Source organism: Phallusia mammillata, chromosome 7 (genome assembly GCF_965637545.1).
Source record: "Phallusia mammillata chromosome 7, kaPhaMamm4.hap1.1, whole genome shotgun sequence".
NCBI classification, from domain to species: Eukaryota; Metazoa; Chordata; class Ascidiacea; order Phlebobranchia; family Ascidiidae; genus Phallusia; species Phallusia mammillata.
Window position 1 is genome coordinate 22,213,903 of NC_137258.1, and position 24,392 is coordinate 22,238,294.

Sequence of the window (24,392 nt, forward strand, 5' to 3'; positions counted from 1 at the left end):
CCAACGTTAACATCCATTAAAATGCTGAGAATATGCGAAGAAGATGCTGATTGTATCTGGCCCGCAAATGGGTAGTTGCGGTTTTTGCTTCTTTTTTAGATAAGTTGCAATTTGAACAAAGTAAAATCATAGTCAACTAGTAAAATGACCACCAAACATCGTCTACTAGTGAAGGGTGGAAAAGTTGTTAATGCCGACAGATCATTTGAAGCGGATGTTTACATTGAAGATGGAAATATTTCTCAGGTATTTTGTAGGCAAAATAACTAATGTAGTTTTTGTGTATTCTTATAAGTTCGCATTTTTGCAAAAAAGTCTTAATTTAAGCTGATTGCTATTTACCTGAAGGTTGGAAAGAATCTTGAAGTCCCTAGTGGCACACGGACCATCGATGCAAGTGGAAAAATTGTTATGCCAGGTGGAATTGATACCCACACCCACATGCAACTGCCGTACATGGGAATGTGTGTGAGTTACAACACTCAATTCTGCTTTAACGAAGTGGTATTTTTTCAGTTGTTGCGTAAACGAATATGACATTTTTCGTCAGTTTTAACAAGTAATGGGTCAAAAGTTGAAGGCGCCCATATGGTCGAAAGTTTTAGCGACCCAAAGTTCCGGTTTCAATGTTGGTCATTGCCAAAAAAATATGCCAGCATTAGTAAATACATATTGAATCAATATCCAATATTATCTGTATAGTTACATTTCGCATTTCTTTTTTTACGGGTTTCGAACCCAGGACGCTCCCGGGGACGAATCCTGGTCAGGTTTTTGTGTCTGTATGTGGGTCAGGCGCGCCCGGCCATTCAACATCAATCAAACTTTAAACACGTACGCAACAAACATAAAACGCTTTTAAAAACCTGAACGCGATAATTTGAGGTCGCACACTTTTGTTCTCTGTCGCACGTTTGAATGCAAACAAAGCCATTTTAAAATGTGCTTTGTGACTAGAGGCAGCGCCACTTGAGCTTGTCTCAAAATACGCATGTGTAGATATCTTCCCAGAAAAGCGTGCAATCGCTACTTGCTCTGGTTAAATTAATTGTTTTTAATGCTTTTTTTCCGGCTTGGGTCGAAACTTATGCATCCGGTTTCAATGTGTTGAGGTAATGCCGTTCAAGTTTACTGGTAAGGGAAGCATAAGTGGGTGAGAACGGATTAGAACCCACAAACTTGTGAACAGGCTAACCACTTAGCTATATTGTTGACTTTAAATATTCATGACTATTCTCAAATAAACATATAAAATGGGACCCATGTGTTTATGCATACAGAAAAGTTTTTTCATACTGCAGAAAAAGACAGGCAATATAAAATTGAATGCTCTCTGGTTGCCACAAGGGGCCATTTTCTCACAAGGAAGGATTTTTATTTGCTCACATGAGAAGCTGGGGTAAAATTGCACAATGAGGTCGGTTTCGATGGGATGAACTTCAGTTTGCAAAAGCAAGTTGCACCACATTAAGTATATTTGTGCAGTGGTGGACTAAGGGAGGTGACCTTAACCCACACCAAACATTGTGCAAAAAGATCAAATAGGGATGTGATCTTTTGCACATCCTAAAATGAAAAACGTTGACAAATTTCTGTATAATTCAAAATATGATTCTTGTCTGTAGGCAATAGATGATTTCTACATTGGAACAAAAGCCGCCCTTGCCGGGGGCACAACAATGATCATTGACTTTGCAATTGCCTTCAAGGGGGAGTCCCTAAAAGAGGCTTTCATGAAGTGGAGAGGTTGGGATGACCCGAAAGTTTGCTGTGATTATGCTTTGCATGTTGCTGTCACATGGTGGAGTGAAAAGGTGAATTTCCTACAAGAAAAAAAAATATTTAAAAATATTGATTAAAATGGATCTGCATTTGATTGCCATTTTGTGTGCCAACCATTTACGTATAGTAAATTATTAGTTTTGCAACATAGTACATACACATTGTTAAAGTACATATTTTTTTATTTACACTTTTTACTTTTTGAAGCAGACAAAGCGATTAAATTAACACCATTTTTTTTCAACACCATTGGCTTAAAAATGATTTTTTTGTACAAACACATTTGATTTTTCTGCAAACAAGTACAAGTAACATTTTGAGAGTAGTTGGTGATTTTATGTTTAAAGTTTTTTAAACTTTCATAGACATGTTTGATTCTTAAGTTTTAAAACGTACAGTATTTTTTCGACATATCAAATCACCAAATTAAATTGAGAAATTTTAGGTCAGTGAAGAGATGGAAGAATTGGTCACAAAATTTGGAGTGAATTCATTCAAGTTATACATGGCATACAAAGATCTTGTCATGGTTGGTGATATGGAAATGTATGAGACAAGAACTAGGAGCAATAGTTTTATGTCATGCAAAAAACGGGGAAATTGTTGACCAGGTATATATTCTGCAGTGTTTTTAGGTAATATTCTGTGACTTCAATAGAGGTTTTAACACCAATAGTTTGTTAATACCTATGACATACTCATCCATAAATCATAGTACACTAGGTCCATTTAAGGTGCCATACCAAATCAAGTCGGTGTCACAAGCATTCCTGTATGGCAAGGCACAGGCTAAATAAGCATGCAAGGCAGGCAATAGTGCTTGTGATTAAAGTTTCAGCAGTTTGCCATGTGGGAATGCTTGGTAGACCGACTTGATTTGGTATTTGTGGCAATGTAATAATTGCACACTGTTTTTCTTGAATAAAGACTAATGCATGCATTAAATAAGTTTGTTTTATTCATGCAAAGACTATATTAAAGCCCTTACAACTTACAGGTTAATTTGATGCAGTTCATTATTAAATAAAAAATGGAGTGTAGAACAGGTTAATCAATGATGCTTCATCTGCAATAAAGAATAATTTATCCAATACCGTATCATTTATAACCCTTTGTTTAGGAGGCAAAGAAACTGGTTAAACTTGGCATCACAGGACCAGAGGGACATGCAATGAGTCGGCCCGAAGAGGTAGAAGCTGCTGCCACTGCTCATATTTGCATGATCGCAAACAGGGTAAGTGTAAGTGAGTAAATCTGCTCCCAGCTAATGTGTCTTCACTGACAGCCTAAAAGAAAAAAACAGAAGTGACGATTGATTACTGTTTAACAAAAGTTTTGCAGGAAGACATAATTAAAACGGTAACTGCCTGTCTGTTTGTGGCATAAAAAACAATAAATATGTGGGTAGTTGTTATAACTTCAAATTTAACACAGTATGTGCATTAAAGTCTTACAAATGCTTCAAATACTAACATCTTCATTTGTACTTAAAAAGTAACACTTTTTGACACACCAACATCTGTCTACAAAAGTGTCATTTTGGCATTATGTTTTAGACATTTTTTTTGTTTTTCATGTTTGTTCTCTTAAAACATTGCAGTTAAATTGCCCTCTGTGCATTCTTCATGTAATGAGCAAGTCTTCAGCAGATGTGATAATAGAAGCAAGAAAAAGAGGTATGGGTAAAAAGATAAAAAAGGTATTTTATGGGAACTTTTGTTTTAACGTTTTAATACTGTTCACTGCTAGAAGTTTGTTCAAAAACTCTTTTTCGTTGCAGGCAATGTTGTATTTGGGGAATTGATTGCAGCATCTTTGGGCACAGATGGAACGAACTACTGGCACAAATGTTGGAGACACGCAGCTGGGCATATTATGACTCCACCACTAAGACCCGACCCTACTACACCAGAATATCAAATGAGGCTGCTTGCAGGGTACAAAACTGGCTTAATATACATTAAAATAGATGCTTTCTTCACTGAATCTTCGTGAAAATGCTAAATTACTTATACATGCCTTTCCAAGCAACAGAAGAAATTAATTGAATGTTTAGGTTTGCAAAATACATTACTCGTAATGACCAATTTAATGTTCCACTTTATTGCCTGAATATCTTGCATTGCCCTGTTTATGTTTACTCCTTGTTTAGTGGCCAAATAGAATTCACTGGTACTGATAATTGTACGTACAGCACCAGTCAAAAAGCACTAGGAAAAGATAATTTTACTCAAATTCCAAGTGGAGTAAATGGAGTAGAAGACAGAATGTCAGTGATTTGGGAGGTGAGATAACAAAATAACTCCAAAAGACTAATTTTAGTTGACATTGTAATATAATTTAACTTGCTAGGTTTATTGTGGAATCACATAAGGTGGTCATAGAAGTCACTGTGTCTACATGCATGGTATCTTACTTATACAGAAAGGTGTGGCAAAAGGTATTCTGGATGAAAACAAATTTGTAGCAGTGACTAGCACAAATGCTGCCAAGATTTTCAACATGTATCCACGGAAGGGGGTTATTGCACCTGGTTCTGATGCAGATATTGTTGTGTGGGATCCAAATGCAACAAGGTAGTACAGTGAAGAAAAATACACAGTCTTGTATGTGTGCACATACACATACAGTCCAATGCATAAATTTTTTGGTTTCACTATGTCAATGGTTATCAACACTTTTTTCTCTCATTTGCCCCTTGGCGGGTGTAGAAAGTAATATTTTCTTCTGCAAAACATCGGCTCTATGTAGATTGTCTAATACATATTAAACTGGCCCAAATGTTTGAAAATATTTCATTTCTTCACTTGCATATGCTCTGTTTTGAAAATTATAAGGACCATCTCTGCAAAGACTCACCACCAAGCAGTGGACTTCAACATATTTGAAGGGATGGTTTGTCATGGTGTAACTGTCTACACAATAAGTCGTGGAAAAGTGGTTTACGAAGATGGAAAGTTTACTGTTTCAGCTGGTGATGGAAAATATGTTCCAAGGTACCAAAGAATGTGAAGACACAAAAATATAACAAACACTGTTCGGCCATCACAAGCCATTACTTAGGTTGGCTTTTGGCAATTTAGAAGCTGGTTCACCAGTACCTAATTTTGTCTTGTTTTACAGAAAACCTTTTAGCAATTATGTGTATGACCGTGTACAGAAACGGAAAGAATTGTTAATGCCGGTTCCAGTCAAACGGGAGCCATATACAGGTTTGTATATATATACATTTATTTTGCTAAGATCATGATTGAGGTACCTCATTCTCTGCATGGGTTGACAACTAAAAAAATGCAGTTTCTATCATCAGGTGCATCAGCATCTACAGAAGTTTACCTAGATGTATAATGGAACACTAGTATATAATGATTAATGAGGCTTCCGTTTAAAGAGCTCTGGGGCATATATTTTTTTGGACAAATATGGCTGTAAAGAGTGTATTGTTTCTAGTTGTTTTCTGTCTTAAAGTCATGAATCTGAATGCCCTTGTGTATTTGACCTCTAACAAACTTTTATGCAGGACCTATATATGGACCCAAAGACCAACCTACACATTCTAGTTCAGTGAACTCACACCCCGCAACTGAGACTAATCAGTGACATTCAAAACACTTGCACTTGAGTTCTGGTGCCCCAGTGTGATTCTGTGAACAATTCCAAAATCAAGTTCAAATGGTTTTTAATGACATATCCAGAAAATATATATAAACAGACATAGTTTTGTACATTTTGTTTAACTTTTTTTGCTGCATGGTATACTTCTAAACACTTTGCTACAATGTGTCATTTATTTAGGACTTTTGTGTCTTTCAGTGTGAGTGTTTTTAAGTGCAATAAACAAACACATTAAATTATAAATGCTTACTTTGGTGTCACTGTGATCAATAATATCTTCATCTCTTATGTCAGCGAGTTAGCTTCTGTGTTATACTGATGTTTTACAATGCAAGGTCTCATTTGAATTCACTAGAAACAGATTTAAAAGTTTATAACAGTAAACACACAACATTTTACATTAAATAAGAATAACAAAAAAGCAGAAAAAACTCAAACTTACCGGATCATATTTAGTGATATGTGAACAAAATGTATTTTTAATGCAAAAGTGCTGCTACAATTTTTTAACAGAGCAAAAAACTCAGCCCAACAGCGTTGGCTGGCGGTTGCCGCACAAAATAACATTTAAATGTATTGAGAAAATCCCCCCTAGCAAAACCGGTATAGCACGTTGCAAAAAAATTGTGTTTACATCAACCGTTGACGAACGTGTTCTCGAAATTGATGAAAGTTTACAGCCGTTACCAACATGAATGCTTGCGCGCAAAAGAATCGCTATTTTTTTATTTATCAGTATTTTTTTAGTTCTGTAGATTGCAAGTTGCAAAGTTATATAATATTTTGTTTTAAAGTTTGCAAAATGACTACCAGAAATCGTCTGCTTGTGAAAGGTGGAAAAGTTGTTAATGCCGATAGATCATTTGATGCCGACGTTTACATTGAAGATGGAATTATTTCTCAGGTATTTATCGGAATAATCTTTTAAAGTTTTTTTTGTGTGTGTGTTGCAAAATTTTTGTGTTAAAAATTAACCATTTCCTTTATGCTTTTCTAAAAAGGTTGGAAAGAACCTTACAGTCCCTGGTGGTACTAGAACCATCGATGCAAGTGGAAAGATTGTTATGCCAGGTGGAATTGACACTCACACCCATATGCAACTACCATACATGGGAACATGTGTAAGTATAATTAACACCTTTACAAATAATTCTGGTTATTTGCTTATTACATGCAAATTCAAAAAACTTGTAGTTTTCATTTGAGTTGATATTGTCGATTGAAACAAATTGTAACAGCTTATTTGCTTTGAAATATTCACCATGCCGTAAATAGCTGTTACCTGATTTCTTGTGGCCAGATATGATTCCGATTACTCACCGAAAAAAGCTTGTCACATTAGGTATGTGATTGACCAAATTGATTTGTAAAAAATTGGCATGCTAAATTTACTGTTTTTCATTTTTGTTAGTCATTTATGATTTGTTGATGTTTTTTGCCCATTTATATGTGGTTGCTTGTTTTGATTGAATCATATGCTTCAATCAAACAAATGTATGTATTTTATACTTGTTGCACTTGATGTGTTTTATTTGGGATTTTTTTTAGATCAATACACAATTTCAAAAATTATATATTTAACATTTGTATAGCTCAATAACGTTTTTTGGTATGTCCGCAGGCAATAGATGATTTCTATACTGGAACAAAAGCAGCCCTCGCTGGCGGAACAACAATGATCATTGACTTTGCACTGCCCTTTAAGGGCGAGTCCCCCATTGATGGTTTCAACAAGTGGAAGAACTGGGCAGACCCAAAAGTTTGCTGCGATTATGCTTTGCATGTTGCTGTGTCATGGTGGAGTCAAAAGGTGATGCAGCATTTTTTTAAAGTTGACTATATTCGATCTGGTTTCATTGCAATGTTGAACTTTTTTTAAGTGAGAGACAACAAATCAATAAACTTTGCCAAAAAAGATACAACAATTTTTTTTTTACTGTTTACCTTTTATTTTGCATAAGCGTGGTGTTTGACATGACCATAAGTAAAAAATACTGATTTTTAGCTATGATGAGTTTTTGTTGAATTGGAATGAAACACATTTTGAACATTAAAAAAAATTGTTTGCAAAATTAAGGTCAGTGACGAGATGGAGGAGTTGGTCACAAAGCATGGAGTAAACTCATTTAAGTTATACATGGCATACAAAGATCTTCTTATGGTTGGAGATTTAGAAATGTATGAGACATGCAAACGCTCGCAAGAAATTGGTGCAATTGTGTTATGTCATGCAGAAAATGGGGAAATAATTGACCAGGTTCGTATTTTATGATATTTTAAGGCAATTTTCAAAAACATTATGTCACCCTTTCATTGGTTAGGATATACCTGTGTTTTTACTGTTGAACTCCAAGACATTACTTTTGGTGTTGTGTTGTTGTAGACAAAGACATTTGTAAGATTCAGTGTTGCTTTAATGCAGGGGTGGGCAACCTTTGTCACTGTGGGGCCAAATACAATTGCGATAATTAGATCGCGGGCCGCATCTTTATATAACACAAAATGATTTTACTTCGTTGCATATTAAAAATGCCTTACTACAAGTAAAATTCGTATTTGATTCTCGCAGCATAAGTCGTAGAAAAGTAGCATAGTTTAAATCAGGGGTGTGCAACCTGCGCAGGGCCCGCAGGCCGAATGCGGCTCATTGAATAAAGGTTGTGCGGCCCGTAGAGATGCTTGGATTTTAAATGTACTGGCAAACAAGTCCAATTATTATCTATTTTTGAGCAGATTAGTGCGCAGGGTGTTATTTTTCTGCGATCTGACAATATGCGTCTAGAATCAAATGAGAATTTTACTTGTTAACTCAACATAGGCACATTTGGTATGCAACAAAGTAAAATCACCTTGTGCTATATAAAGCTCTGTGATCTAATCATGGTAAATGTATATGGCTTCACAGTAACAAAGGTTGCACATCGCTGGTTTAAATGATAAGATGTCCACAAAATAAAAATAACTGTTTTCATATTAAAATGAACTTTGAGTTTCATTACGCTTTAATATTTACACATTTCAATCAACCCGTAATTTTTGAGTTGCCTTTCTAAGAGCAATTAACAAGCTACAATGATTTTTTTGGCATTTAGGAATCAAAGAAACTGGTTAAACTTGGCATCACTGGACCAGAGGGACATGCCATGAGTCGGCCAGAAGAGGTTGAAGCCGCTGCCACTGCTCATATTTGCATGATTGCTAACCAGGTAAGTGTTACTTTATTATTAATTCCCTTTAGAGCAAATTTGTTTATACCCACAATCTGCTAAAATGGACATAAAAACTGTTGTTATTGTTTTTCTCTGCATTGTTCTATAGAGTGCAGTTACTGTGTTGAAACTACTTTTCCAGGAAGACAATAATTAAAACTGTTAGCAGATGGCTAAAACATGCAGATGTTTTTATGAAGGAAATATTTTTATTTTTCCTATATATATATATTTGTAGAGATATCATGGTTAAGAAATAGGTTACCAGATGAACAACTGTTCAAAGATGCTTTTCAAGCCATTAACTGCATTTTTGTTATTGCAGTTGAACTGTCCGCTCTACATTGTCCATGTTATGAGCAAGTCCTCGGCAAAAGTGATAATCGAAGCACGAAATAGAGGTGACACTTACATTAATATAACAGTCTACTCTATATGGTGTTATCATGTACAAGTAAAAACAATATTGCATTATCTTATGGAAAATTGGCATACTTAAATTGAGTTAAGTTTATTTTGCTTGGTAAAATAACAAACAACGACACAATAGCACTAAAACAATCACCAAGTCAGAAACAGCTGCGCAATATTAAAACCTAATGGACCAGAAAAAAATGAAGGGGGCAATTAGTGGAAAATTAACAAGGAATTGTATTGCTGTAATACCAAATCTGATACTGTTATTACTTTTCAGGCAATGTTGTATATGGAGAGCCAATAGCGGCTGGTCTTGGCACAGATGGTACAAACTATTGGCACAAGTGCTGGAGACACGCGGCAGGACATGTCATGGGTCCGCCACTACGACCCGATCCGACTACCCCTGAGTATCTGATGAGATTGCTTGCAGGGTACTTGTGTAACTAATACTTTCTTTGTTTTTTTATCCCTGGTGTGCAGCTCCTAAATGTCAATGCTTACAAAAAGTCTGCCTTCATGCTGCCTGCTTTGTTACAATGTCTAAAAAGCTTTAAATTTTAGTGCTTTTTATCTTCTAATTTAAACTTCAAATCTTTAAATTGTATTGCTTTATAGTGGTCAATTGGAATGCACTGGTACTGACAATTGTACGTTCAGTACACACCAGAAAGCATTGGGAAAAGATGACTTCACCCAAATTCCAAATGGAATAAATGGTGTGGAGGACAGAATGTCAGTGATTTGGGAGGTAAAACAAATAATACATAAATATAACGTATAAATGTGTATGTATAATGTATAAATGTGTTATGTATAAATGTACACACTAATACATAAAACATGCCCCTAACAATACAGCTACCACAAAGAATGTAAAACAGCTTTAATATGTATATATATGATAAGTGAATTGTCAACAGAATATTGTATTTTAAAAATCATACAAAAAATTGGGTTCTTGAGTTCAGTTTTTTTTTTTGCTTGGTGAAAGACAACATAGCGACACAATTGCACTAAAAAATCACCAAGCCAGAAACAGCTGTGTACTGTTGAAACATTATGGAATGCTAAACAGTGAAGGGCACAGTTGGTGGACCATGGCTAAATGTGATGTAGCCAGGGTTTTTTTAAGGTTTGGTTTGGGTGACCGCTAAGTAGTTTTAAGAGACCGCAAGTGTTTCATTTAAATACCAAAAAATAGCCATATTTGCCTAAACGAATTATTTATTAGGCTACTGGCAAATTTTGGGAAACCGCTGGAGAAATTTGGGGGACCGTTTCAGTCCCCCAAAACACCTTAAAAAAACACTGGATGTAGCTACACTGTATTATAAAGCAGTTGCAGTTTATTTATCCCTTTAGTTTTTCATTCAACTATTTACTTTTACAGAAAGGTGTGGCAAAAGGTATTCTGGATGAAAATAGATTTGTAGCAGTGACAAGTACCAATGCTGCCAAGATTTTCAACATGTATCCACAGAAGGGGGTCATTGCACCTGGTTCTGATGCAGATATTGTTGTGTGGGATCCAAATGCAACAAGGTAAAGTAATGAAACGGGCATAGGCTTGTAAATATATGTGTACATTCGCAAACATCACATGTTAACCTACTAGGCCGAAATGAAAAAAAAACTTTGGGCATATGTGTTGATTCTGTTTGGCCTAAGGTTTTATACATTCTGTTTTGGACCATGCGCATATGTTCGTTTTTTTGTGGTGGTGTTACATAGTAGGTTGCAATAACAAAAAGCACATAGGAAAGCAAAGCACTTTACAAACTGTTAGTACTAGGAACTGCATGGTGTCAAATGTCAGGAAAAATATAGAAACCAATAGATTATAGGCAACTACTTAATCTCCATTTTAATTGCTATTAATTGATATTTCTGACAATCATTAGTTAAGTGGGAAGTAGTATTGTTACATCGCAAATTACTGTTTGTCTACCGTTTCCCCATATTGTAAATTTCAGTGTAAATAGCGCTATCATGTGGATAGTTTCGCGCCTCGTATTCGACAAGTTTGCTGGAAACGTCGGTAGTTCGATTCGTGTGTCTAGGAAACTACTGTCGTTTGTATTTTGTTGTACCTTATTCTCCTAGTTAAATTGCCACCACTAAACTCTGATATGGGATTTGCAATTTTATGTTACAGCAAGAAACAAAAAGAACTTCTATACCAATAGCTGTGTGTTAAAAACAAGTTTTTAATTTTGTGAAATTATAAGGACCATCTCTGCAAAGACTCATCACCAAGCAGTGGACTTCAACATATTTGAAGGAATGGTTTGTCATGGTGTAACTGTCTGCACAATAAGTCGTGGAAAAGTGGTTTACGAAGATGGAAGGTTTACTGTTTCAGCTGGTGATGGAAAATATGTTCCAAGGTAAATAAGGCACTTAATACTAACACCTCGTTGAGTTTATTTCGCTTGGTGGAAGAAAACATCGGGATAGCGACACAATTGCACTAAAACAGTCACCAAGTCGGAAATAGCTGCGCAACGTGGAAACGTTAGTAGATGATGGCCGAACGCGCTGCAGCTACACTGTATCATTTTTTAGACTGTATTTGGAGTTTTGCGATTATGTGGTTTTTGTTTTACCTTTAGATGTCGCCACTGAGTTGAAAGGCAACGTTTTTCCACCATAACATTGTCATGATCCATTCGCGAAAAATAACCAGCTCTTTTCCCACAGAAAACCGTTCAGCAATTACGTGTACGATCGTGTGTTGAAACGAAGAGAAGCATTAAAACCCGTCCCAGTCGAGAGGGAACCATATACAGGTATAGTCCCAATATATACAGTGCAAACCTGCGGCCCGTGCGCCAAGTGCAGCCCATTGATTGAAGGTTGTTCGCCCCGTAGAGACGCTTGGATTTCAAATGTACTGAAAAACGAGTCCAATTATTATCTATTTTTGAGCAGATCAATACGCCAGGTGCTTTTTTCTGTGACCTGACAATAATGCGACTAGAATCAAATGCTAATTTTACTTGTTAAATCAATATAGGTATATTTGGCATACGACAATGTAAAATCACCCTGTGCTATATAAAGGTGCGGCCCGCGATCTAATTATGGTAATTGTGTTTGGCCCAACGACACCTCTGTTCTAGAAAAAAAGATCTCATTGTGACTTTAGCCGCTGTAAGCACGCGATTGCACGAGCTATAGTGTTTTATAGTGTAGCAGTTTACTTTAAAAGAAACATAAAAAGGTAAAAACTATTCCATCTGATCCAACAATTGTAAATACAACTGAAACGCACATAAATGACATGTGCAGCACACAAAGCAGACAACGGCGCTTGTGATTCGATATTCGACGGCCTCACTATATGTGCCTGTGTAGTTTAGAGTCGCGGGTTCGAATCCCACCGCAGACTAGTATTTACTATAGCCTATGCCTTGCCATATGGGAATGCTTAGAAAACCGGCTTGATTCCGTATGCCGCCTTGAATTGGCCTGGCGTACTATGACTGTAAATGCAATGTGTGACATTTGACATCGTTTAACACGTATGTATTTAACCCAGGAGCTGTGTATAAGCGCAAGGAGGAAAAACCAGCGCCTCCCGCTTCAGTGAACATGCACCACACCACTTCCATCAGCAGCGCCGGTGAGTAGTGACTTCATGTATGTGTGACGCGCATGCGCACTAACTGACCTTATACACACGTGACACGTTTACAGGGCAACACATCGAGAGCAAGCTGTCGCCCCGAGCCCAGAACACTTCCACTAAGGTTCTAGCGCCACCCGGTGGACGATCACAGATTCAATTTTAAATGAAATTTTCCAGTTGTTTCTGTGGAGAGGGATATTGTAAATTGCAATTACATATGGTACCTTTTTTATTAGTCGTAGCAATTTGTTTATTACTTAGATCAATTGTTTAAAAAAAAACGTAAAACAGACCTAAATCATAGTCAAATCATACGAACTCCTAAAATGTACTTAACTGTCATAATCGGCAGAGCTACTAACACAGTAACTCACAACACACAAGGTTTACTAAATACCGATAGATGGCGTAAAGAGCACAATTATTTAACTTAGCAGTAAGATAGGGATAGGGTTAGGGACTTAATTTAACATAAGGAACTTTTTTTATTACTATTAATGAAACCTCAGACGAACCCTAATAGCCCTAATAGTCAGCATTTTTTACACAAATTGCATTTTAAATATTTGTGAGGTTTTGTCTCAGTAGCTCTACCGTCTTATTTGTGTGCTTCTACCTTAACGGCAAATTTACTGTAGGTTGTTGTGGTATTTTTTTATCCTACTGCCTTGCATTGTTATGTAGTTTGTCTACGCAGTTCTTATTAATCAAAAAAAATGCTTGAGTTTTGTGCTGCTTTATGCTATATCATGCAATCATGGCTCTTGTGCGCCACTGAGTGGAGACATTTCGCAATTTTGCTCAAAAAACACATATGCATTTGTAATCACTAATCAGACGTTATTCTTTAAAATATTAAGTTTTAAAATCAGGAAATTGGGCCTTCATATGTTATGTGTTGTTGCATTTTTCCGTTTCGTTTTGATGATTTTGTTATAACTGACAATTAAATTTCACTACTGTTTTGATGCAAGACGTATTTTCAAGCCTTGTGTTTTTGCAGGAATTACTATTAGTTCATTAAGCACATTTTTTACCTGTGTCTTGCCGCCAAATAACACATTTAATTAGTAATTCATAATTTCCTCACACGAAGTATCATTAACACGCTTTTTTGCTATGTGTGACGTTATAGGCAGATTAGGCTATAATCACTTTATGTCACTATTTGAGCAATTCGTGTGTTTCGAAAAGTTTCGTCCAATTTTTAAATCGTTTTAATTTTCGCCAATTTTTGTTGTTTTCCCATCATTGTGGTAATTGCATTGAATTTGCACAACAATTAGATTATGACGTTGACTTGCATTAAGAGTTCCTGAACAGAGAAATGGATTTTTGTGTAAAATCGTTCGTTTTCATTTGAGAAATAACCAATTTCAACACCTAACCAAAACGTGTTCCTTTTAAAGACATTTTTTGGTTGATTGACGTTTTAATGCTTTATTGCATCATTGCTCAAGTCTCGTTAAGAAACCCACTATAAGTGGTGCCTGTTTAGACTAGTAGAGTGTAATTCGTCCTTTTGTTTTAGTGTGTTTTTATGTGTGTGTGCTTTAAAAACTAATTCATTGCTTTTGCATTAACACTGCCTCCAATATTGGTTTTCTGTAGTCCAGTAGTTTGTAGATGTTTAAACTCAGAAAAAAGTTCGACTGCAAATTTTACTATGCTCTTTCGCTTATTGGACAAAATATATCATGGAACGCGTGCCTTGATTGGATTTTATTGCAAATCGCGGACGAAAACCTTTCTGAAATTGTTAGTAACGGGGTGGAAAGTAGTAATGTATTGAACCAAACACAGACAAAATTGATCGAATGTGACCAAACTGCCAAACAGTGGAAGCAGTAAAATCAACTAAATCTTTTTCCAAAGTAGTTTTTCGGCGGCACTGTAGGTTGTCTCAACCAATCGGGGTGATTTCATTTATTTTAAAATTTACGCTTTAGTTATTTGTCTCGCGGTACTGATTACAAAGGGTTGTTGACAAGAAAAGGTTAAGAATTGCGACTCTAGGGCAGCATACAGCTTGGAAACTACTGGACTGGAGTCATATTAGCCCAACTATAGTGCTTAGCAGCCAATAGCACTGATTTGAACTGAAACAGTTTCTGAAAAAAAACAGTAGGCTACACATTAATGGTATCTTAGGAATAAAAAAATGCTCCAGGTTGATCTTCTAAGAAATGTTCGTGTTTTTAACTTTAGTCCTTAGTTTCTCGTAGTTTCAACAATTACTAGTCAAGTCCCTGCTACACGTAAAAGTAAACGTTGACCTGAGCTGTTGTGAGATGCACGAAGTATTTTCTACGAACAAGGAGTTGCTGGAACAGATTTTTTTCTGGCAGAAAATACGACATGTGATATGTCATGGCTCGTAACAATGCAAAAATTTGTTCAAAGCCGTTTCATATAGTATGAAAATTTAATGTTGTGGTTGTCCTTGTTTTGGGGTCCATATCGAAGCAACGCTGTGTAGAGGGCTGCTGGTATCATATATTGAAAGGCGCCACGCCAGTGCTAACAAGTTTTAAATATCTTGTCTACCGGCAAAAGGAGGTCCTTGAGTCTAAAACTCACGCCATTGTCTGTCAAAACATCCCATATACGTCGTACAACAAGACTCCGCAATTTCGAACTACTTCACGTGACGCCGCAGCCAAAATAAACTCGCCCGACAAGGGAGAAAAAAGGCTGTCACGCTTCGTCGTTTCCATTGTTCCGTCACAAACAGCGAGCGTGAAACGTAACGAAATTCCTGACTTACCTACGAGTTACGACTGCGGTGCCCTAAGGCGTGGCGAGCGATTTTGTTTCATCCGCCTTTCAAGCAAACAGGTCAGTTTATAATGTGGACAGTTGTTAGCTGGTTTCGTGCCTAATCAGTTTAGACTCAGTTTTAATTTATCAGCAAGACGACGTGATTTTTCTTGGCTTAGGTTTGGATAGATTTCAGTGTATCCGGTTTCATGCGAATAAAAGGCTTTGAAACGCTTAGGTTTCCGTTTAAAAACGGTTGTTTAAGTGAAATATCAGATGTACAACGTGGTGTACAGTTTAGAAACCTTGTGTTGAAAACAGGTTAACAGTCAAGCATTTTGTCGCCGAAATTAGAAAATGTTATTTAAAATACCTTTTGATCAAGCTCTTTCTGACACAAGCACTTCAGTTTGGGTCTGTTTTTTGACAGAAGCATTTGCTGTTCTGGAGTGTTAAATAATGCATCGCCTTCATGCCAGAAACGACTCTAATGATGTTTATTAACGTTTTGTGGTTTTCTGAATTTGAGTTTATTAGCTATGTCGCCTAGCAGTATAGTCTGGAACAATGTTGTGTTGTTTTGTCCTCGGCCTATTTCAATTAACAAAAGAAATCTTTTACTGCAAGTAAGCAATCGAATTTATTGGACCCTAATCAATTTGAAATGGATTTAAAATGTCGTTTACAATCAACAGCAATTTACTGTCTGCTTTTGACGTACAGCCCAACTAGTAATCGGGTAATCGTATAAGTATTGATAATACCCACGTTATGTGGTTTAATATGTGCTAGGATTCAGTATAATAAGCAAGATTAGCAATTAAGGATTTGGTTTATACTGTAAGGTTTCAAAATTTGGCAACATTTGTGAAGAAGTTTAGGACAAAAACTGCGAACATAACGTTGCTTGTTTTGATACAAACCGGGTAATGGCAGTTTAAGTGGATTGAAGAGTCATAACTTCAAACTTTTCTCAAAGTTTTGATTCAAAAATTCCAAAGTAGGTATTGATGTTCCAACTGTGTAGAGATAAGTGGTCTTTGTTCGTTTTCCAACACCCGCTATTACGTCACAGACAGTGCTTTAACGAGCTTTGTTTGATTTCTTTGTGGGAAATTGTCGCCTAAACACCTGGCTAATTTGAACGGGACTTCGTTGCTATTATGATGTCACTTTGGTTTTGTAATCGTGTGTGTGTGTCAGTCCTTACAGCGAAATCTTTTGCCGAAGTACCGTTTCTCAGATAACCACTCCAAGGCCGAGTCATGCCTTATTGGGTCAATTAGATGAAGAACTAGGAAAATTGGTGCTTAAGCACAGGTTTCAGTAGGAACTATTGCGAAAAATGGGTTCCGTAAACTGTGTTTTTGTTTCGCAAAAGTGTAATTGGCTGAAAAATAGTTCCTCAAATCGTTTCCTTCGAAACTTTTGTACTGGTTCTTGTTTTTATCCATTTCATCATTATGGCGGCCTGTTCTTCTGTAATGCGTTGAGCTATAAGAGCTAATCTCTAACCCCTGGTGTTTTATCCCAGCACTAAAGGCACTTTTCCTCTATGGATTACGTCACATTTGATCACGTGCTGACAAATTGACGTCATCCCCACACGTTAAGGGTGCGAATTATAATCCGACTAAACGTTTCAAGCGATTTAATCCTTTGAATCACAGCCATGAAAATTTGTGTTTTTTACAACCATAAACTTTTTAACTTCCAGTTTGTGGCGATGTACGTTAGTTTCGAAATGAAATATACCTTACAACAGTAAGCAGGTATTGAGAAACATCTAAAGTTGTTTAAAATCTATTCTGCTAAAAGGGAGTCTGTATTCTTTTTGTTGATATAATTACAGTTGCCAGTCATAATAGTTTGCAAATATCACGACAAAACAATGATGCAATATATGTTCTTGACGTCTGCCAAATAAGCACTACTTACAGCTAAACCGAAGATTTTTGCGCAGTCGGCTTGGTTTGTAAAAAAAAACGAACCTGTCAACCACGTTTCAACGCGAATGACATTAAACAGGCCTATAGTGAGGCGTTGTTTTGCTTTTGTATCAAGAGAAATGTGCGTATACATTCGGTGGATCATTTGTTCGAAGTCATAAAAAAGTTTTGTTCGGCCAGGGCTATTTATAAGCAAGTGAAGTTGATATGTAAGATTTTTTGGAAATAAAGGTTTAAAAGCTAAACAAAACTTTAGCACATCTGAAGTCTACCAAATTTACATGACACGTTCTGTAAATTTGACAACACCCAGGAACAACCTCTGTTTTTATTCTGAGATTTGAAACGATATGTTTACATCAATACGCTGTTTTCAGTTGTGGCATTTGACATTAAACAAAGGGTATATATTCATACATTGAGGCTACTACATAAAGCAATTTAGGGGCATTAATGTTGTATGTATGAAACGTTACTGTCAGTCACTTTACCGGTCGTTTGCTTCATTTTGCCCAAGGCATTACACTTCACAACAATTATCCCGGCGTCAGTATATACCTCTTGTAGGAAACTAAACGCTTTATGAACTGGTATGCGGGCCGACAGCGCTTTTTCATGCTTCACAAAGTTGTTCACTACCTATAATTGAGGCTATTTTGTGGTGATGTGCGCAGATTCAGTTACTAGTAATGTTGTGTTTTGTAGAAAATTGTTGAAAGTTAGCTACATGGCGTGCTCGGTAGATTATCTGCTGTGAACTGTACATAAAAAAACATTTGTGCTTGCTATATAAGGCTTAGATACACTTTTACGTTGAATTGTGTTTGTAAATATGATCGACAAAACTATTCCTTGACAATACCTGTTACGTCACAATGCACTTTTGTACGTCACAAGCAAATTCGAACCCATTCTCTGTCTTATCGCTAGGCACTTTAGAGCGGGCCTATAAAACCGGGTAATATGTGTTTGCATAGAACCAGACCACCTTATTAATGTGTAACTAGTCGTGTATGCCTGTGCCTATATAACCAACATCGACGGTGTGTATTATTAGCTGGCTGTACAGTCCTCTACAGCTGAATAGAATATATTTTTGTGTCGTAATACAGGTAATACAGTACGTAGAATTTGGAGCTTATCTGTAGAAAGGTTTTTCAGATTTAGCACTATCTTATATTAAAAGTCGTTTTTGAGTATTTTAATAGAATCTGTGAGTGCTGAAAATCGCTGACGATTTGTCTGTTTTTGCTGAGTTAAAAAATGGTTCTGTAAGACACTATAAAGTAGCTTCAATAGGCTTGGCGTATTATGAGAAAATACAGTCGTGGAGCAAAAAGCTACAATAATACTGACAATGTGTAGACGTCTTTTTAGATGTTGAGGCTCAAACTTAGTTGTGTCAGACATTGTACCTTTCCTATTCGTGTTATTGTGCAGTTTAAGCCTACAACATAACTTAAAAGTAGGAAAAGGAATTTACTGTGAAAATCAAAAACGAAATCAGAACCTAAAACAACCCACCTAAAAGTATTACGTCATTTTTTTGCGATCCAAAATTCCGCGAATCGATTTTAGACGCAGCAGGCTAAATAGACAGCTCATGCACCAACTGCTGTGCGGCTGATTCACTAAAAACGCTAGGGTTGTTAACTTTTGTGACGCGATGTAGCATATAGTGACGGCATAATGGAAGGTTATTTGACAACGCTGTCAGCCTTTATGAAGTAATATTCCAGGTTGTTTGAGCTGCTTCGTCTCGAGTTATTGAATTTCACCAACAGCGGTGAGGGGCAACCATTGGCATTGTGGCGTAATAATGAGAAGTAGAATGTCGCCATTGTCCTTTTGTGACGTACATTGTGATGTTGTTATGACACAAAAGCAATGGAATAGTTGACTAAATATCTTGGACAATGTTCCTGTTGTAGGTTTTAAAAGTGTAACAGCACTCAATTTTGTTATCTTTTGCAAAATAGATTGGTTTTAGAGAGTTGTTCCTGGGTGAAAATACGCCTCTTTACTAAGATTGGGTCGTTTTAATGTTGTTGTTTTTTTTATGTCGAAATATATAAATGATAGCAGCAATGTGAATTGATGTTGATAGTTTAATATTGTTTACTATTTTACAATGACCTGTAGGTCTTTTCGAGACCCTTGAAAATAAGCATGTACATTTTTACGTGTATCTGAGCCATTATATTCCTTATTACCTAATTCCACTGTTCAAAAAGAATGCTACCTTTTTGGTCTGAGGTGGCGCACTTGTTGTAAACTGCCACCGTGTCGACAACTGAAAAAATATTTACTATTGACTTATTTGTTTTATTGTGACAATTTAAAAAAAAACACAATTAAATATATTTGTTCGTTTTTCAGATTTTAAAACACAAACAGCAAATACTAGAGTTGCTGTTTAGTCTTTTACATCCAACTGTAACAATGGGTGATAATAACACTACAGCTCCAACTCCAACCGCTGCTCCAGGTCCGCCGCTGGAAATTATCCTGCCAGCAGTAATAGGCGGTGTCGTTCTCATCGTTGCCATTATTGTTATTGTCTGCTGCGTGTGCAGAATCAAGAAGAAACGAGCATTTGAGGGAAAATACAGTCCATCTGGTAATGAAGAAAAAGGTGGGGTGAGGATGAACGATATGATGAACGTTATTCAGCCTCCGCCACCCGAAAGACTTATCTGATCCGAAGAACTCCGAATCGATCCGGAGTTTTCCGAACTGTGCCGAAAACACGCGAGGAGTGGGTTTTGTTTTCCGAGGCATCAGGATGGTCAAGAATGCCGAAGAGCACTTTAAATTAGGACACAAAATTATCGTGAAGACAGCTCTACTTAACTGCTTGTGATATATAACTTGTTTTAACACAACACATTTCAAAGTGTTACATAATAAGTGTATGCATAACACACCTAACAACTAGGAATTTACTAAACTATCTTCAAAAATTGTCTGTTGCCCTTGTTATTTTACAGATGGCATTTTGTTTACGTTATGTCATGAATACCAACGGATTTTTTTGTGTTTTTGATGTCTTTTCGCCAAATACGATTTCTATGCAATTATATTTTTCGTTTTTTATTTCTTTGTATTATTTCGTTTATAGTTATACCATTTAATGCACGCCTTAAACTAACTTGACAAACGCACACGTTTTTTGTGAATCATGGTGATGTCACACAACAAAAGATAATCCAGTTTTGTTTTCCTAAAAACCCTAATTAGTACGTAAAGACAAAGAGTTGCCGAAACCTCCAATTCTAAATAACCCTGTCATATTGCTTCCACTTGGTGATCTTTTAACCGATGATTTTATTTTAGAATTCATGTACTTTTTGCCGCATAAAAGAGAAGTATTACTTGGTTTTCTGGCATTGCATTTTTGATTTTGCGAATACACATAACTTTTACCCAAGACTAGTCGTCGCACAAAGTAGGTTTCCATCAAAGGCAATACGAATCAAAGTTGTAAGTAGGGGTGGGTTCGGGCCTAGGTGTTTTAACAAACGGTCTTGATTTAGGCCTGACTTTACATTTAGTTTCCGTAGCTAGTTGCTGGACTTAACATAATGTCCAACAACCCTAAAACGCCTTGTTAAAGCCATTATCTGCTTTTGTCAATGTTCTCTTTACAATGCAGGTCTCTGAATTAAACTTTTAGGCCTAAACGGGCTTCTTGTGATACGGGTTTATACTTTCGGGTGCGGGCTCTAATTTCTTGCCCGTTTGCAACTCTGTTACGAACAGGAGGGGACAATTTTTCAAAGGGCTCAGTGTGCATGTTTTTTTCTCAGTCGTAGATTTGCAGCCGACCACACAAGCCAATCTCTTGCACTTTACTTCGACACAACACAAGCGTTCTATATATTTACAAATAGCACAGTGACGACACAATAGGTCTAAGCGAACAAAGTTTAAATTGCAGGGGTAGTGATTAGTATTGTTGGACGTAGTTGATCGAAGTGTAGCGATTCTTTATCTTGGCGCTGTACTTGCCCTCTTTCGCCATCTGCCGGCTGTCGAGTTCACATTGTTTTCGACACTGGATGTCGCAATTTTCCCGATGGCTTTTGATCAGTTGCGCTTGCGATCTGGGATAATACAGGCTGCTACACGTTAGTAGATGCAATCATAAAGCAAATGAGAGAATAATATTGAGTATTGCCATAAAACAAGGCAAAACGGTTCAAAAATTGAAATTAAAACTTATTAAACCTTTCTAAACGTAAAATGTGGATAGCAAACAAAAACATATGTTTTTTTCAAATCTAGAGACATGCCAAATATGACTTACTTTCTTGCGTTAAACGTCGTTTAAGAGCTTATTTTTTACGAGTTTGAACGCAAAAATTGCGCGAAATTGGTTGTAAATAAATGTTGCAAGTGATATAGACCTGTGCAACAGTGATGAAGTTGGTGTCGCTGGGTCAGCCGACATTTTCTCTGCTACTTCCAAAATCTTCTTTTTTTCATACATCACTAAAAATACAAATTCATTGTCAGTAACTGCTCATAAATTGATATGTAATAACCATTAATACATAAAAGATAGTATTTTTTGTGTGACTAAATTTATACTGTAGAAAGTACTTTAGTTTGCCTATTTTTTTCTGACGGTTTAACCTCAGCGATAACAGTTCACAAATTTCAGATTTCATGTTAAAAGTGGTCAATTTAACGTAAACATTTCACCAAATATTATACGTTGGGTTAGTTAGTCGATAAAGAAGTAAATAGCCGAATTTTCGTTGTAGCTGTTCTGTTTGAAAGATCCATATATATTTTTGCACTCCCCAATTTCCCATTTATTCTCCAAAGCCCCTTCATTAATGCAAAATATCGCTGGGGCCCCCTTTCATAACAACTGCATTAAAACAATGTGTACGCGTGTTAAGTGTAGTTTTAGGGCAGGCACATATCGGTGTGATGCTTGAACTAGTGCATTGCTCTTTTAGCGTCTTAAATTGTAATGTTTGAAAATATAGATAACCCTTAACGATGAAACATTACATCGTGCCCCATGAGTCCTAAATATGTTAGAACACCTTTGCTGTGGGCAAAAATGGTATATTTGTCGGTCGTTACGCATCAATAATCATGTATCTTTTAAATCCATAACTGACAATCGTTTGTTTGGTAACAATGGTGTCACTGGCCTGTTCATATTTTTGTGACAATGGTTCTTACTAGTGTTTGAAAGGCGATACTGGCTTACAAATGCCATCTGGAAGATGTAACACATGTCAAATACCTACTGGTTTGTTTGACCCCTAAACATTGCAAATATAAGCCTACATCCAAATTCATACCCAGAATTCAAAACTTTTTTACAGTTTAATGAAAAACTTTTAATAGTCACTAACATGCAGGCCGACTTCTTGACATCTATTAGTTTAATGAAGAGATTTCAAAATCAGATAAACTATAAAAAACCATCTCTTTGGTAAAGAAGTGTGTGACCTTTGACACCAGGCTTTAAAATAGGAAACAAATTCGTTTAACTTAATTGCAAATACGGAATAAATTTGTGTCAATAAATAAATCAGTCCTTCAAATAATTTTTGACATATTTATCACATCGTCAACGCATTTTTATTTGCTCTTCGCAAGCGTAGCTACCGGTTACAACACATGACATGAAAATTGACGTGTTTAAATATTGGCAGTTGCAAACCGCAATGGCCCTGTTAAGCCGAATAAAACCTATACCCCTAGATTATCATACTTTATTATGTGTTTCCCTGTGGTTTTGTGGAAACTAAAGATGCCTGTTAGGCGAAATATATATACTACATGTAAATTCTTTGACTGATTCTGTCTGTAAACTATTTTCCATTCCCAGTTACCCCTACATTAAAGAGAAAATTTTAGCAAAGCATTAATACTGTTTAATTCCAGTACTAAAGAAGTGCTCTTACGACAGGATGTTAAAACAGTAAAACCATACTTCTTCTACCGTTTGCATCCAGTTCTTGCAATTTCTTTTGTAATTCCAGTTTGCTGTCGACCACAGCCTGCTTCCGTCTTGCCTCCCAATGCAACGCCGACATGATTTTTACATTTATTCACCAAATATTTCACAAATTCACTGCCTTACAGCTTATAATCCTAGTTAAATAAAACGTAGCACGTCCCTCCAGCCTTGAACAACCAATTCACTCTGTCTCGGGTTTTGTCAACGCACAATAACCATTATGACGTCATAAAGCTAACAATAGTCTCAATCACAGGCGTTCTGCTGAATACCGAATGTGCGTTCTAAAATGACATCTTTAACAATGAAATCAGGCTAGAAAGGTTAAAAATAACATCCACCAGTCGAATCTACCTCCGATAGCACATTACTTTGTGCTTTGTTGGTGCAACTGGTAGAAGGCCACTTTTTTGGTCTGCTGATCAAGTTGCCTAAGGGTTGAGGACTAGTTTTAAGAGTGCTAGAACGGTTTTAAGCCAATCAAAGTGGTGAACTAGTCTTAACTATCTTCAGGTTTAAGAAAGCACGTAGCCTTAAAAAACAGCTGCTCATTGTGTCAAGAAGTTTGAAGTTTCAGTATGACAAAGGTTTTTGGCATTCTGTTTATTGATGATATTCACATGTTACACTTTCATTACGCATTCCACACAAAATCTACATCACGCAGGGAAAACCGTATTACTGTACGAATCACTCCTTCATTTTTCGTTGTCTCTTGCAGCTAGCTAACACACATGGATGGGCATTTACAAGCAATGACTGTGACGTCACAAAGGGGTTTATATACATCACAAACTAGTACACAGGGACAGCACAATAAATACAAACCCGGAAATCAGCTCAGCGGGGTAAAACGGGGGTCAAGCCTGGCCGCTAGATACCCAATCCAAGCCGGGGCTTTTCACAGGGGTCACTAGGGGCACAGGCGATCCCCCAAAAGCGGTTTTTCCCCGCCAGAGGGGGCTGATTAGCCGAGAAGGGCTGGGGGAACGCGCCCACCGCCAGACAAGAGGCCCGCGAGCAAAGCCAAGTGCGCC

General features: G+C 36.8%; 2 protein-coding genes, 1 long non-coding RNA gene and 1 pseudogene across 5 annotated transcripts; 2 read left to right on the forward strand and 2 right to left on the reverse strand.

Annotated features, from left to right (window-relative positions):
* The first annotated feature begins 53 nt into the window (after window positions 1–53).
* Window positions 54–5,654, forward strand: LOC145237807 (dihydropyrimidinase-like; annotated as a pseudogene). Its single transcript, XR_013862038.1, has 12 exons — window positions 54–246; window positions 349–468; window positions 1,626–1,814; window positions 2,228–2,393; window positions 2,903–3,016; window positions 3,383–3,458; window positions 3,563–3,719; window positions 3,935–4,067; window positions 4,207–4,358; window positions 4,620–4,778; window positions 4,906–4,994; window positions 5,303–5,654. The product of XR_013862038.1 is annotated as a dihydropyrimidinase-like (transcript).
* On the reverse strand, window positions 1,268–6,023 carry LOC145237808 (uncharacterized). Its single transcript, XR_013862039.1, has 4 exons — window positions 5,840–6,023; window positions 5,648–5,748; window positions 2,877–3,068; window positions 1,268–1,823 (listed from the first exon to the last, which is right to left on the reverse strand). It is a non-coding gene; the product is annotated as an uncharacterized LOC145237808 (long non-coding RNA).
* A 96-nt stretch (window positions 6,024–6,119) lies between these two features.
* LOC145237806 (dihydropyrimidinase-like) lies at window positions 6,120–14,372 on the forward strand. 2 transcript variants are annotated; one of them, XM_080100794.1, is made up of 13 exons: window positions 6,120–6,301; window positions 6,399–6,518; window positions 7,019–7,207; window positions 7,475–7,654; window positions 8,490–8,603; window positions 8,932–9,007; window positions 9,301–9,457; window positions 9,642–9,774; window positions 10,417–10,568; window positions 11,255–11,413; window positions 11,727–11,815; window positions 12,568–12,651; window positions 12,726–14,372. In XM_080100794.1, exons 1-13 carry the CDS (start codon window positions 6,200–6,202, stop codon window positions 12,818–12,820), a joined length of 1,650 nt encoding a protein of 549 aa, XP_079956920.1. In that variant the 5' UTR covers window positions 6,120–6,199; the 3' UTR covers window positions 12,821–14,372. The 2 variants fall into 2 exon arrangements, with proteins under 2 accessions (XP_079956920.1, XP_079956921.1); XM_080100795.1 differs by lacking the exon at window positions 6,120–6,301 and adding an exon at window positions 6,698–6,739 and having other exon boundaries at window positions 6,453–6,518.
* A 6,854-nt stretch (window positions 14,373–21,226) lies between these two features.
* Window positions 21,227–23,502, reverse strand: LOC145237809 (uncharacterized). Its single transcript, XM_080100797.1, has 3 exons — window positions 23,338–23,502; window positions 21,776–21,860; window positions 21,227–21,472 (listed from the first exon to the last, which is right to left on the reverse strand). The coding sequence occupies exons 1-3, from the start codon at window positions 23,429–23,431 to the stop codon at window positions 21,316–21,318; spliced, it is 336 nt and encodes a 111-aa protein (XP_079956923.1). The 5' UTR covers window positions 23,432–23,502; the 3' UTR covers window positions 21,227–21,315.
* Between the last annotated feature and the right edge of the window lie 890 nt (window positions 23,503–24,392).